This window comes from Mya arenaria, chromosome 11 (assembly GCF_026914265.1).
Source record: "Mya arenaria isolate MELC-2E11 chromosome 11, ASM2691426v1".
NCBI lineage: Eukaryota > Metazoa > Mollusca > Bivalvia > Myida > Myidae > Mya > Mya arenaria.
The window spans coordinates 60,962,121-60,974,688 of record NC_069132.1 but is presented as its reverse complement, the minus strand read 5'-3'; the positions used below and the strand labels follow the sequence as shown (position 1 = coordinate 60,974,688).

Here is a 12,568-nt window from a genome sequence, read left to right as displayed (position 1 = left end):
TGGTAATCAGGGTCATAAAGTACCTGTTTATTCCAAATGTTAAATCTATAGCCATTGTATTAATATCAGTGACTATGTGTAGAGGCAATGCAGGGGTTTTCAGACAGGATTTTTCAGCTGGTGTGGGATCTACAAGGTAGGGGTCTCTTGTAATTTTATGGGATCCCAATATAACTGTTAATACTCTTAACGAAAAACAAAACACCATGTATCTAAGCTTCAGATAACTCATTACTTTATTGTACACCCTGTTGTAATTTTGTAAAGTAAATAGTACACCTTAGATTCATTCAGTAAAGTGTTACGGCGATTGTGAAAGTGTATTAGCACATTCAATTCGCAAATATTCATATATGTTAAAAACATGGTAGGCTTGATCCTAATCGCAGAACTTAATCGATTCTAACCCCACAGAGCTCTTTAATACTTGCCTCCGCATTAAAAAGCACTATGCTCATCAAGGCAGATCACTGCTTAGGCGTTGAATTGTTCCTATACTTGTTCAATTGCCATCTTCTATAAAGTCAAAACAATTGTTCCAAAAACTGTCGTTAATTTACTCTAGGAACAGTAGAGCTTGTATCAATTTTTATTCGTACCTATACAACTGATGTTTGTTTTTATATTGTAATTGGTGCATGTTACAAGGTATTTACATCCATAAAGACACTTATCTGTGGCACTGTGTCTTAATATCGTGCATACATGTTGTTGATGCATATTGTCCTATTGTATACCTCTATTCAGCCCTGTTTAATAATCTAGTGTCTTACTGTACTTACAGACAGCCAAGCAGGTGGTGTGGAGAAATCATCTCGTAAAAGCCTGTTCGACGAAGGATCCCAGTCCAACAGCACACAAGAACACATGGGCGAACTGATGGGACTGTGCTCTGGGGTCTTCAATGATAAGTATGGATGCTAGCAATCATTAAACCATAATGTATTGGTGCTAGGAATTATCATATCAAGTATTGGTGCTAGGAATAATCATATCAAGTATGGGTGCTAGGAAATATCATTTCTCTCATCCCAGATAAGTAGAACCAAATATTTGGCCATGCTGGAAGGAAATCCTTATCTTGCCCACGGGCAAAGATAAAAAAGTACCTGTATTAAAAAAAAAAATAAAAAAAAATTTTGTCTGAGGTAAACCTTGTTTCCGCAAAACACCCTATACTCAGGTTGGCATGAAGCTTTATAACACTCTCAGCCATGGAAGATACTTTTAATCTTCAAGTGGTATTAGTGTTAGGAATTATCTTCTTCAGAGACAGTAACTGTTTACATGTGAGAGCTACAGATAACATTTGTAAAATAACACGTGTATAGTGTACACGCCAATATATATTTGTGTAAAGTGCTATGTATACCTTGGTTTCATTCAATAAAGCATTAAATGGCGGTTGTGTCTTCTGACACATTAAAGAGCAAATAATAATTATGCATGTATTTTACAAACATGATACGGTAGGCTTGATTTTTAATGCAGATTTTAGTCCATCATAGACATAACACCGCACTTACTTACCATTGCACTTTGTCAAAACGGTTGTTCCCGAAATGGTTGTTAATTGATCGTAGTAAAGGAATGCCCTTGTGACAATTTGTATTCGTACTGATAGGAACAGATGTTTGCTTTTATATTATATCAAAAGTTCAAAGAGGGTTATCATGGAATCAGCCATTAACTCACAAAACTGACGTGTTTCAGGAAAGGTGTAAGTGAGACCCAGAAATGTTCAGGAAAGAAGAGGAAGGCTTCTGTGAGCGAGAGTGATGAAGATTCAGTGGGCATGTACTCAGACAACGAAGAGAAAAGAGGTGGCAAGGTAGGGGGAATCATTATTTTGAGGCAGGTTTCCATGAATGTGAGAAATGTTATTACAATGTATTTGTGTCATGTTCTAAGATAAATTCTCCAGTAGAAAACAGCAGGTGAGTTATTAAATTCCTGTTACTGTAACAATGAGGAGAAAAAGTAAGAAGTTATGTGATAGTAAGAGGCAGGTTTTCTATGAATATGTGATATCTGTACTACTAGGTTATGTGTTCCTATTCATGCCAGCGTCTGTGTTCTGTGGTACCGGGTACCCTCAAGTAGATGATGGCTCACACTTTTAACTGTTTCTTCTTCAACTAGAAAATATATTACTACTTATGTATTTATGTCATATTTTACTGATTGAAACTAAACCATCTAATGAATCAGTCTTAGCCAGCTGGTTGCTCTGCCTGTTCTGAAATTGAATAACTGCAGAGTTCGAATTGCTCTGCCGGCAGTTGTGTAATAGTGCTGGCAGTGGGCACAGCTGGAACGGCAGTAATGCAGGGCAGTTATATAAAACTGTTGGCGGTGGGCACTTTTGGCGGATATCAGTCATGTAACACTGCCAGCTGAGCAGAGGGTAGTTATAAAACACTGCAGGCACGGCAGTTAAGTAATACTGCCAGCAGTGGGCACTGCTGATGGAGATAATTTAATAACCGGTACGCTGCTTGCACTGTTATACAATATTGCAGAGAAAGAAGAAGAAAAAATATTCTTTTCATTTCTTCATGTTTCTGAAGCTCTCTAGATAAAGGGCCAGTGAATAAATATTGGTGGCAGCGAATTACTTGACCAATCAAGGAATCCTGAAAGAATTCTTTGCCCCCAGATTAGTCCTTGATGTACCAGGAGCTGATATGGTAACGCTTAACATGTAGCTGTACCATCTTTCACATACATTGTACCAGTTGCTATGTATATTGTGCCAGCTATGACATACATTCTACCAGCTATGTCTAGGTATGTTAAAAATGCAATCTAAAAATGCTTAAACCCCAGGAGCTGCAGGGGCCCTCTGAACCCCCACAAGGGCGCTGCCCTAGATCTCGCCAAAAAAGTGGCGACAAAATTTCAAAACTCAAAGTGAACCCGGGCTATCACATACATTGTACAATATTTTACAGATATTGTTATGACTTATCGTATGAGCTACAAGCTATAACATACACTGTATTTCATCATTGTGATATTCTGCAGGAGAACTCTGATGAAGAGGAAGCTGGCTCTGATAAAGAGGAGGAAGGAGATACGGACGCTGTAGACAGTGACGAAGATGAGGAAAGACCACCACAGAAATTCTCCGGCTTTACGGATAGAAATAAACATGGGTAGGTTGATCAGCATGACTTGTGCTTCTTCAATCATGAGAAAAATATTTAAGGGTAGGTCAGTTTGTGTCTCAAATTCTTTGTTGTGAGAGCTTCAAATCTAATAGAAACATTAACAGAATTGGAATTGTTCAAGATCTTTAACATTGAAGGGTCTTCAGGAGCACTTTAATCAGATTGAATTAGATTCAGCACTAAAATGCTACCCAACAACATACAAATATATTAAAAATTCTCAGGTTTTTCAAGTCAACACAAACAGAAAAGCGTGTTCATTTGCTCTACGGCAGTTTTGTTTCATATTTTTCAAGATAAATTTATCGGGTGATTCTTAAATATTTTCCTAAACAATTTACATACTGACTCTGATGTCTTATTCTCTTTCAGCAAAATCCGCCATGAGTTTGTTGACCAGGAAGCGGAGCTGTCCGGCAGTGAATATGACAGCGATGAAAACCTGGACCTTGCCGAGGATGAAGACATAATGGAAGTGGAAGAGGGAGATAAAGACATGGAAGGAGTGGACAGGGAGAAAATAAGAGACGAGGTCGGCAGGATCGCTCTGTAAGTACTGTTAATAAAAAGGTTAATCTCATGTAGGGCCCTACAGTATTTATTTACAGTTACGGGGACTGAACATCATTTCAGTGAAGCTGAGAATCCTTTACATGCTGTTTTCATGTTTTGATTGTCCTGTTTATGCATTTGTCTGAATGTAAAATTAACCTATTGTGACCAAAGTCTAACTATGAGTCTTGATCAGGTCAATTTTAAGGGCTTTAGTTTTAGCTAGAGGGTTATGGGAGGGTGCTGCACCCTGTTCCTTTATTGAAGCACCCTTCTAGCCTCATGGAGATCAGAATGTGCCCCCTCATGCCTTCTAAGAATTTAATGCTGAAGATAAATCAATTCAATTCAAACAAACTTAGTACTTTAGTCATGTTTAGTAGTTGATACCTTATATTACTACAAAAAAGCACAATTTCTAACATTTTCTTAATCTATGAAATTCATAAGGCTTCTTGCGGGTCGATGAGTGGCAGCCGTTCAAAGTTCTTCCCGCTTCCACCTCCTGGCATTGGCGAGGCGAGATTGAAAATGCCTTATTTTCTCTGATAAAATGTGCCTCTTTGTCCCTCAGCACCCTGTCCTTTTAAAACCTGGCTAAAACTCTAATTTTACACCAGTGCTTTCAATTAGCATAGTAAAGTGATTAATACTGGTACTAAACACCCTTGCTTTGGAAAATACACTAAAGACTTAATAAACCCACCTTTAAAATGAGTGTATGAAGATTTCTGTCTAGTCGAAAAACTATATGTTATCACAAATTCCTGAACAGCAAGCAGATGATAGATGAAGACAAGAGGGAGCTGCTACGTTACCAGGAAATGTATTTACCGGACGGAGATCTGTTCTCAGAGGGGGGCGGGAGGCAGAGAAAATTCAAATGGAGCAATATAGGTACGCCAAGATGTCCATCTTTCACAGTTTGCAAAGTCATATTTCTTTTATTATGTTTTTTTTAATGAGCAAAACATAAGATTTATAGCATATATAAGGAAAATCAGACTTTTTTTAACTATCTTGGTTTAAACAGAATTTATTTTATAACAAAGAAACATTTACAACATACACATATGATACCTAAATCTTCTTTTCTTATTATCTGTAAACAATATTATAAGTAAATTGATTAATTAATTAATTTTTATGATCTTAGAATGAAAGAACAGGAAAATTAAATAATTTGATAGATTGGTATGAAAACAATTATCTTGGAACTGTTATGAAAAATGAACTTAAAACTATTAGAATAAATCTTTCTTGAGCATTTAAAGTGAATTGCTTTCTTTCCAGATGATGTTTCACAACAGGACATGTTTAACGATGGAAGTGATAACGAGCCCGAACACGAGGAAACGGACGACTTCGTGTGGCGGAAAGAGCGATTTGAACGTGAAAAATTCCTCAAAGAACAGGTATATGGAGCATAATCATGGTGTTTAACTTATTCCTAGCAGTGTTAATAAGTGTTAGCTATAATCTAAGTTTTCAATTGAGGTGTTCATCATTTTCCTAGTGGTGTTAAAAATGTTAGCTATAATTTTAAGTTTCGACTCCAGGCAGTGAACTGTTTGCCAGTTGACGCCCAATGTACTAAATATCCAGGACATTTTTACAAGTTGTAAAGTCATGTACATTTAATTAAAATAGTATCTGGTGTTGATTTTGAATATTAATGATTTACCTTTATTTCACAGAAACAACAAGAGGGTCAAGACCGACAAGATGATGACAACAGTCAGTTCATGAAGCTGGGAAAAGTGTTCCTTAACAAGCAAGGTAAATTATATTAAACTACCAATGTTACATTTGTCTTTTTGTATTACTTTGAAAAAAAAAAACATAGCTGTATTGAATTTTGCTACAGATTTCTAGTTTTCAATTATTAAGAATATTTGCATATTTCCTTAAAAATGGAATAAAGGCCCTTGAAATCTCCTTGAAAACTACTAGATTCTTTTGCCAAACTGGCTGTATAAACCCTGTAATATGACTTGCAAGCAAACCTAGCACGTACAGAATGCTGCGTCAAGGAGACATTCTGATCCAAATATTAAATATGCTTCCCTTATTTGTGTTTTTCAGTGTCGGTAGAGTCCAACTCAGGAAAATCGTCAGATAAGGTGAATTCTTCAGGGGCGGAAACTCCTGGATTTCCAGGCTCTTTCATGAAGCTATCAGTAAGTGTGATTACAATTTCATATCCTTACTTATGTCATATGACAGGATTTTAAAGTCTGATGCGTCAATTTGAAAAAGTCAGCGTTGCACTCAGATTAAAACTTGACACAGGCTTAGCAGCGCTCCCACTTTTCATCCATTTACCTTCTTATTCAAAAGGCCTCCTTCTTCCATATCAAAACCCCCTTTTATGCTGTACTTACCTTCAAGTTAAAGTGCTGATTCATAATGTGTTTTCCTTTATTGTTATTTGTTCCCCTGATTTTATCCCACAAAGCCAAAACAATACACTGTGTAGTTTAAAAGGATGATTTTAGGTTTAATTTTTAAGTATGGCTTACCCTGCAGCAGCATACAGAAGTTTAATATTGTGTCACAAATATGCGTGATGCTCGCATGAAACTTGAAATGTATAGTGTTTTTAGTCACATAATTCTGGCTGAAATATGTGAGAAGTTGTTATCTTTGAAGATGTTTAAACACTTAAAAACTATTATACAAATATTAGGTAATATTCAGTTGCTTCATCTCTATTCAATGTTTTTGTACAGCAGCAGAAGAGAGGTTCCTTCCTTGCCCGAAGTAAACAGGCACTCGCCAAGATCGCTGAGATGACAAAACCTGTTGTTAACCCGTCAGCGGGTGCCAAGAGCTCGGGAAAATTCACATTCAGTGTTATCTCCCCTGACAAAGAAAGAGAAGCAGAGGTATGCAATACACATAGTATTCACCAAAAAGCATTAACATTGCACAAAGGATCTTTTTTTAAATACAAAAGCTGTAAGTGTATTTGAGGACCTTCTATTTCAACATTTGAGCATAGCTATGTCTTTACACATGTTGATATTGATCAAGCTTTCATTTTGGTTATTTCTATATATATATACTTGTCCATTTCTTGATCCAGGAAAATAAGCCCGTTTCAAAAAAACGGCTTTTGCGATATGTATTGTTAAATGATTGAATGCTATTGAAATCATGGCACAAGAACGGTTTGAATATTTTCCCTTCATTGATATGTCATTTGACCTGGACCAGAATGTACTTGACAGTGTAAAAATATGTAAATGATAGAACATTTAACAAAATTTGTTATAGTCAAGTATTCAACCATCGAACCATTTACGCTAACTGTTAAACTAACAATGTGCATTTTCTTTTTCTTATAACTCAACTCGACTGAATATTCTTTTATTGTATCACAGTTTACATCTAAGTAAAAGCATGTGATAATGTTTAATTAGCCACATTTTGTATTTCAAAAGGCCCCTAAAGGAAAACAGAGAAAAGCCAATGTGCCGAGCCAGAAGTCTTTACAAGCCCAGATAAATAAACAGCCAGCAAAACGCCCCAAGTTGGACTCCAAGGGTTCCACAGGAGCCAGCATATTTCAACATTTGTGATTCCTCCATGTCATATACTGTGTTAGATAGTTTTACAAAATGTTAATATATTTTTTCTATTTAATGTATTGAATTGTATCATCAAATGTAAATTGTTCTTAAAACGACATAACATTCAATGTAATGTTAAATGTTTATGAAATGTGTATCAATTTATTTTTATACATGATGATGCTCAGTTTAATAGCTTTTTTACTGGTATTTCTCATCATCATGATTATTTTCAAGTAATCTTTGAAAAGATGTCATCTGTGTAGCTGACTGTACTCAAATACGCAGGTGCGTAATGAAAATAGGACAGGTTAAAGTTTTTGTCATACCAAAAATTCCAAATTTGAAATAAAAACTGAAGGGGGGTAAAGGGGTTAATATGCTGTCCGTCAATGAACTAATTTAAATCTGCGTAATCCCACGTTGGCCCTAACTACGCGCCTGGAAGGAAGTGATTTGCAAAGTTAACAGTCAGTAGTTGAAAACTAGGATTGTTTATGGATCATGTATGAAAATGTAAACATCTTTTTCCACATTGTTAGTCGACTTATTGTGTCAAGCAAGATTTGTTATGTCAGAAAAAAGCTAAGCTCATACTCAAAACTTAAAATTAAATACTACACACTGTTAGCTGCCATTTTTTCTTCATGTAAGTTGAGAAGGGTTATATTGGTAGGACCTGGTTGTTCATGTTCTGTTTGGTTGCAGTATTTCCCATTAAGAATAATACACATCATTATCACATTTTGAAATACTCACCCAAGTTGTCACCATTTCTAATACATCAAGCACCAGTTGTGTTCACTGCCACCCATGTGTTCACTGCCACCCATGTGTTCAAGTTACCTGTAGATCTCTGATTGTATGTTCGTTGTTTTTACATGTAGAATAAATGCAAAAGGCTAAGAATCCATCAACGTGTCTACTGATTAAAGTAGCTTAGTGGATTTTCGATGCCAGTGAATGCCATATTTTTATTTGTGTCACTTGATAGGGTTTTATGTTTGGAAAAAGAAAATAAGAAAATTATGACAATTTTATTTGATATTGAAAACAGTTTTTTTTTTGTATATATATCTCTGACATTTCTCGATTAATTATTGGGGGCATTTATTTTATATAGTACATGTAATAATAATCAGTCAGCAACTACCTTTAAATTACATCAGGGGTCAATCGACATCAATATTTAACTTAAGTACCAAAAGCTGGATGAAATGGCTATGTTATTTGTATATCACATCTTAACAGAAAACATCTTCCTTAGTGGTTTTAACACTAATTCTATTCAGATGTTGTTTTTGAATAGTTAAAGGCATTTGTAATATACTTGAATTACATTTATGTAAGCATTGTGATATTACAATCATGTATTCTTTAAATATGTACTAGTATTTGTAGATATACATGTAATAAAAATTGACTGACTTACAGTAAATAGAATTGACTGCCGGAAAATTAACAATTAGAACCATTAGAAAAGTTAACATGATATAATGATTATTTATGCAAATTGATTTCTGATGTTCCAAAGAAAGTGGTGTTTTATAGCAGTAGTGTTGTATGTATACTTAAGTTATTATGTATATTAAAGTTGGATTGGTGTAAATTTTCACAAGGGGTTTAACAGCTTTTAAATAAAACAGGGACATGTGACTTTATGTTCCAGTTGATGTCAAGAAGTAATTACTGAAATGCACATGTATGGTTTGTTGCTGTAATAATTTGCTATATATTGGAATTTAATTAAAATGCCAAAATTGTTTGGCCTACTCACATCAAGCACACCTTATGTTTATAATTACTGACTCGCCACCGTTCCTACTGTCCCCACTTTGTGAAAAAGGCCTCCTATTTAGTTCCACTTCTTGTAGAAACCTTTCATAATACCGATTTGTAGATCAGTTTGACATTTTCTTTTCATTTTTTCACCTATTACCTCATGTGTCCGAAAAAGTGCTTATGAGTAAATTGAAATATTGGTGACCTGGGATGGTTAGGTGGCCATAAACTTCAACAATTTGAAAACTGTTGTTCAGGGCCTAGTTCAATCACAGTTTTGATGAAATTAGTAAATGACATTAAAAAGTGTCTCGAGGCTATTCCATTTAAACATATAACCCCCGGGGGGAGGCACTTTTAAATTATACCATCCCCCTACAGATGCAGATTTAGCCTTTTGGGACTCAAATAAGCGAAAAAATGATGTATGTTTTTCTGGAGTAACCCTTAATAAGATAGCAAATTGTTGTTGAATGATTTTAAATTAATGCACAAAATTCCTTATTTTCCTTCTTTTTGATGCAAAACAATACTCCCTACTATTTTGTCATATAAGCTTTCATATTCCTACTTTTCCACGTGACACTGCTGGAGAGCATATGAACAACACAAGCAGTTTAGTTTAGTGCTATAGATTGTAAATTGAGAACAGAAATGTAACATTTATCAAACTTGACCTCGTTTTCCTTACAATTAAAATTCTTACAGGAATCTTGTATGCATATTTTTTCGTATCCTTTAAACACAGATACAGATACAGTATTTGTTGTATATGTTATTGTTAGATGTGTACATTTATTTAATACTGTAAGTATATTAGTTTCAGTGTACTCACTCAACACATGTTTGAAAATCAGAATGTATGATTATTAATTAGTGAAATTTTATGTTGAATTATGTACAGAAATAACTTGATGTACCTTATTTGGTACAATAAAATGGAAAACCTATTTCCTGTTCGTTTTCATTCTAAATAATTAATGAATCTGTTTAAATTCAAAACAGCTGTGTACCTAAGTCTGTCTATAAGCAAACTACTGATTGCCCAACAAGACTCGAGCTTTTAGCTTGCGATCAAATTCTTAATTATTTAGAATATGATACATGTTGTCACTTGTATATTTTCATGAAATAAATATGTTTAAACCAAGACTCGATATACATGAAAAATGCAGTACTGGTTACCGGTGACAGGATTTTTAATAAAAATTTAATTTTTCGTTGGGGTAAAAAGAACGATGACGTCATTATAACTGACCTAGAATGAAAGGAGAATTTAAAGCAAGAGGAATATTAACATTAACATGGTATGTGTAGTTGAAGGTTGTTGACTTTGTATCAACTGTGTTCACACTATGACCACATACAAATGTACTACATGGAGTGTTTTAAGTGCTTTATTCAAAAAGATATAAGCGGGTTTCAATTTTGAAATATATCATCACTTGTTTGTTAACAAATTTTGCCATGACAACATGTCACTTCGAGATCATAATGTGTAACGGTATCTGGTAAGTCATGATTACATTTTGTCCAGGCTCCTGTGCGATTTATGTCTTGACAATTTGGCACTTTCAGGTGTATTCACTATTTCTCGCTCGTTTCTAATCGCCGGTAACACTGACCTAGGACTAGGCGAAACACTGTTCGAGTCCTCAACTTCAAGTCTATGTAGATCGTCTGCACTCACTTTCGTTACTGCATTCCTAAGTCTGGTGGTGGCTTCTAGCAGTGTGTTCTGTAGGGCTGCATTGGTCAGGTGATTACTGAATGAAAACGGTGGTCTGCTTCTGTTTCCGTTTGGCACTGCAGGTAGAGTTTTTGTCAGAAAGCTGTTCCCACTTCTTGTTGCTCCGATTGCTGGCAGTTCCATTCTTGGCAGAAGGGGTTTTGATGTGCTAGAAGCGAACACGTTGCCTCTTTCTGTCCACCCACACAAAGATCTGGACACTCCTACCTCAGACACTGGATTAAAGGATTGGTTGCTGAGAGACGATCTGGAAGCGTCTTTGTCAGTCTGGATTGCAGGGAGGCATTCTACACTTGCAGTGTTGCATGTGTACCTTGATGGAGCGCCAAGTGTGGTGTTCTCCGATCTGCAGATATCTAAGCGGTCATTGCCTGGTAAATAAGACAAACGACGCTGGATTGCTGTAGCTTCCTGTTCGTCTGTGTATGAGTAAATAGTTGAGACACTCTCTTCCGAACTGTCAGACCTTTGGTCTATTGGTAAAAACGAGAATCGTCGCTGTATAGGTGCAGGAATGGTCTTTTCAGGTACATTTGCTTCCTCGGGTTGCTGTTTCATCAGCAATGCTCTCTCCGTAGCTAGGCGTTTTTGTCTGAGTGTTTCAAACATGAAGGCTGGAGGTGGCCATCCTTCCCTGTTCTCTTCCAGTTCGTTTACCTGTAACAGACAAAATAACATCATTGACATAATAATGATTTTGAATTTCACGTTTAAAACCCCAACTCCAATTCAATACATGATAAATAAAACGGCTCAAAGACCGTAAGGCAAAAGCTATAAACATGAACTACATGTATACCTCTTTCCTCTCGGAGTCCGAATCAGGCGTGGAACTATATCGCTCCTCTACATCATCGTGCATCTCTTTGTTCACGTGTCCGCCGCCTTTCCCCTCTTTTGTAAACCTCCTTCCTCCAGCGTGGATGTAGTTTGAGGTCTGTTCTGTAGACTGGTTAAGAATAATTGGTAACACTGGTGATATTGGTCTTTGGATATCTTCGTTGGATACTGCATCTATAGCCACTCTCTCCTTCTGTTTCTCCATTGCCATCATGGCGCCCTCGCGTTCCGCGTGTTCTTTCACCATATTCTTGTATGCTTCCTGTCGTTTCTCTTTTAGCACTGCGAGAGTTCCATGTCTGTATTCCTTATTGTTAATCTTTTCCTCTGGAGTTGGCCATTCTTGGTAGTCGTCGTCTATTAAGTATTCTATTAGTTTCAATCTTGGCTTAATGTTGTCCCGTGAAAGCTCTTCTAATCTTTCTTTGTTCAGTTGTCTTGTCTCCTCTTCACTTGGTTTCTCGTCGTATGATCGAGCGTCTTCTTCCTGTTCGGTTGGATTCGTATCGGTGTTAGCTATTGATGGAATGTCGGAAATTACCAAAGGTGATTGACGTTTAGGTAAAAAAGATGGTCTGATGCTGTCTTCACGTCTGATTATATTTGTGGAACGTTTTTCACTTTCAGCATATTCAGCTGCTGGCCTTATAATGTTGGCTAGTTGTTCTATATTCATTTCTGCTTTTGACGTCTCCTGACACGAATGTTGATCAGCGTCTAAATTGTCTCGGGGTGGATATTTTACATTGTCACTTGTACCATCACATATTGGAACGGAATCGTCTATGGTTTTGTAAAAGTCTCTGTCAAGATCGTGGACCTCGACAACATCTTCAAAATGTTTATAGTCTGTGATTGTGTTAGACTCCAGATTTACAGCTCCGTCTTCCCTTAGA

The 12,568-nt window shown here is 36.2% G+C and overlaps 1 protein-coding gene across 2 annotated transcripts in view; it reads left to right on the top strand.

Annotated features, from left to right (window-relative positions):
• The window catches only part of LOC128209620 (claspin-like), a 29,910-nt gene extending 19,878 nt beyond the window's left edge, over positions 1-10,032 (top strand). Inside the window, exons 19-28 of one of the 2 annotated variants that reach the window (XM_052913731.1) lie at positions 785-911; positions 1,714-1,831; positions 3,028-3,158; positions 3,546-3,722; positions 4,501-4,622; positions 5,019-5,140; positions 5,423-5,504; positions 5,811-5,905; positions 6,461-6,613; positions 7,172-10,032. In XM_052913731.1, coding sequence (XP_052769691.1) covers positions 785-911; positions 1,714-1,831; positions 3,028-3,158; positions 3,546-3,722; positions 4,501-4,622; positions 5,019-5,140; positions 5,423-5,504; positions 5,811-5,905; positions 6,461-6,613; positions 7,172-7,309 — 1,265 coding nt within the window. In that variant the 3' untranslated portion in view covers positions 7,310-10,032. Of the gene's footprint in view, positions 1-784; positions 912-1,713; positions 1,832-3,027; positions 3,159-3,545; positions 3,723-4,500; positions 4,623-5,018; positions 5,141-5,422; positions 5,505-5,810; positions 5,906-6,457; positions 6,614-7,171 lie in introns of both variants that reach the window. The other variant, XM_052913730.1, reaches the window with a different exon arrangement.
• The last annotated feature ends 2,536 nt before the right edge of the window (positions 10,033-12,568 follow it).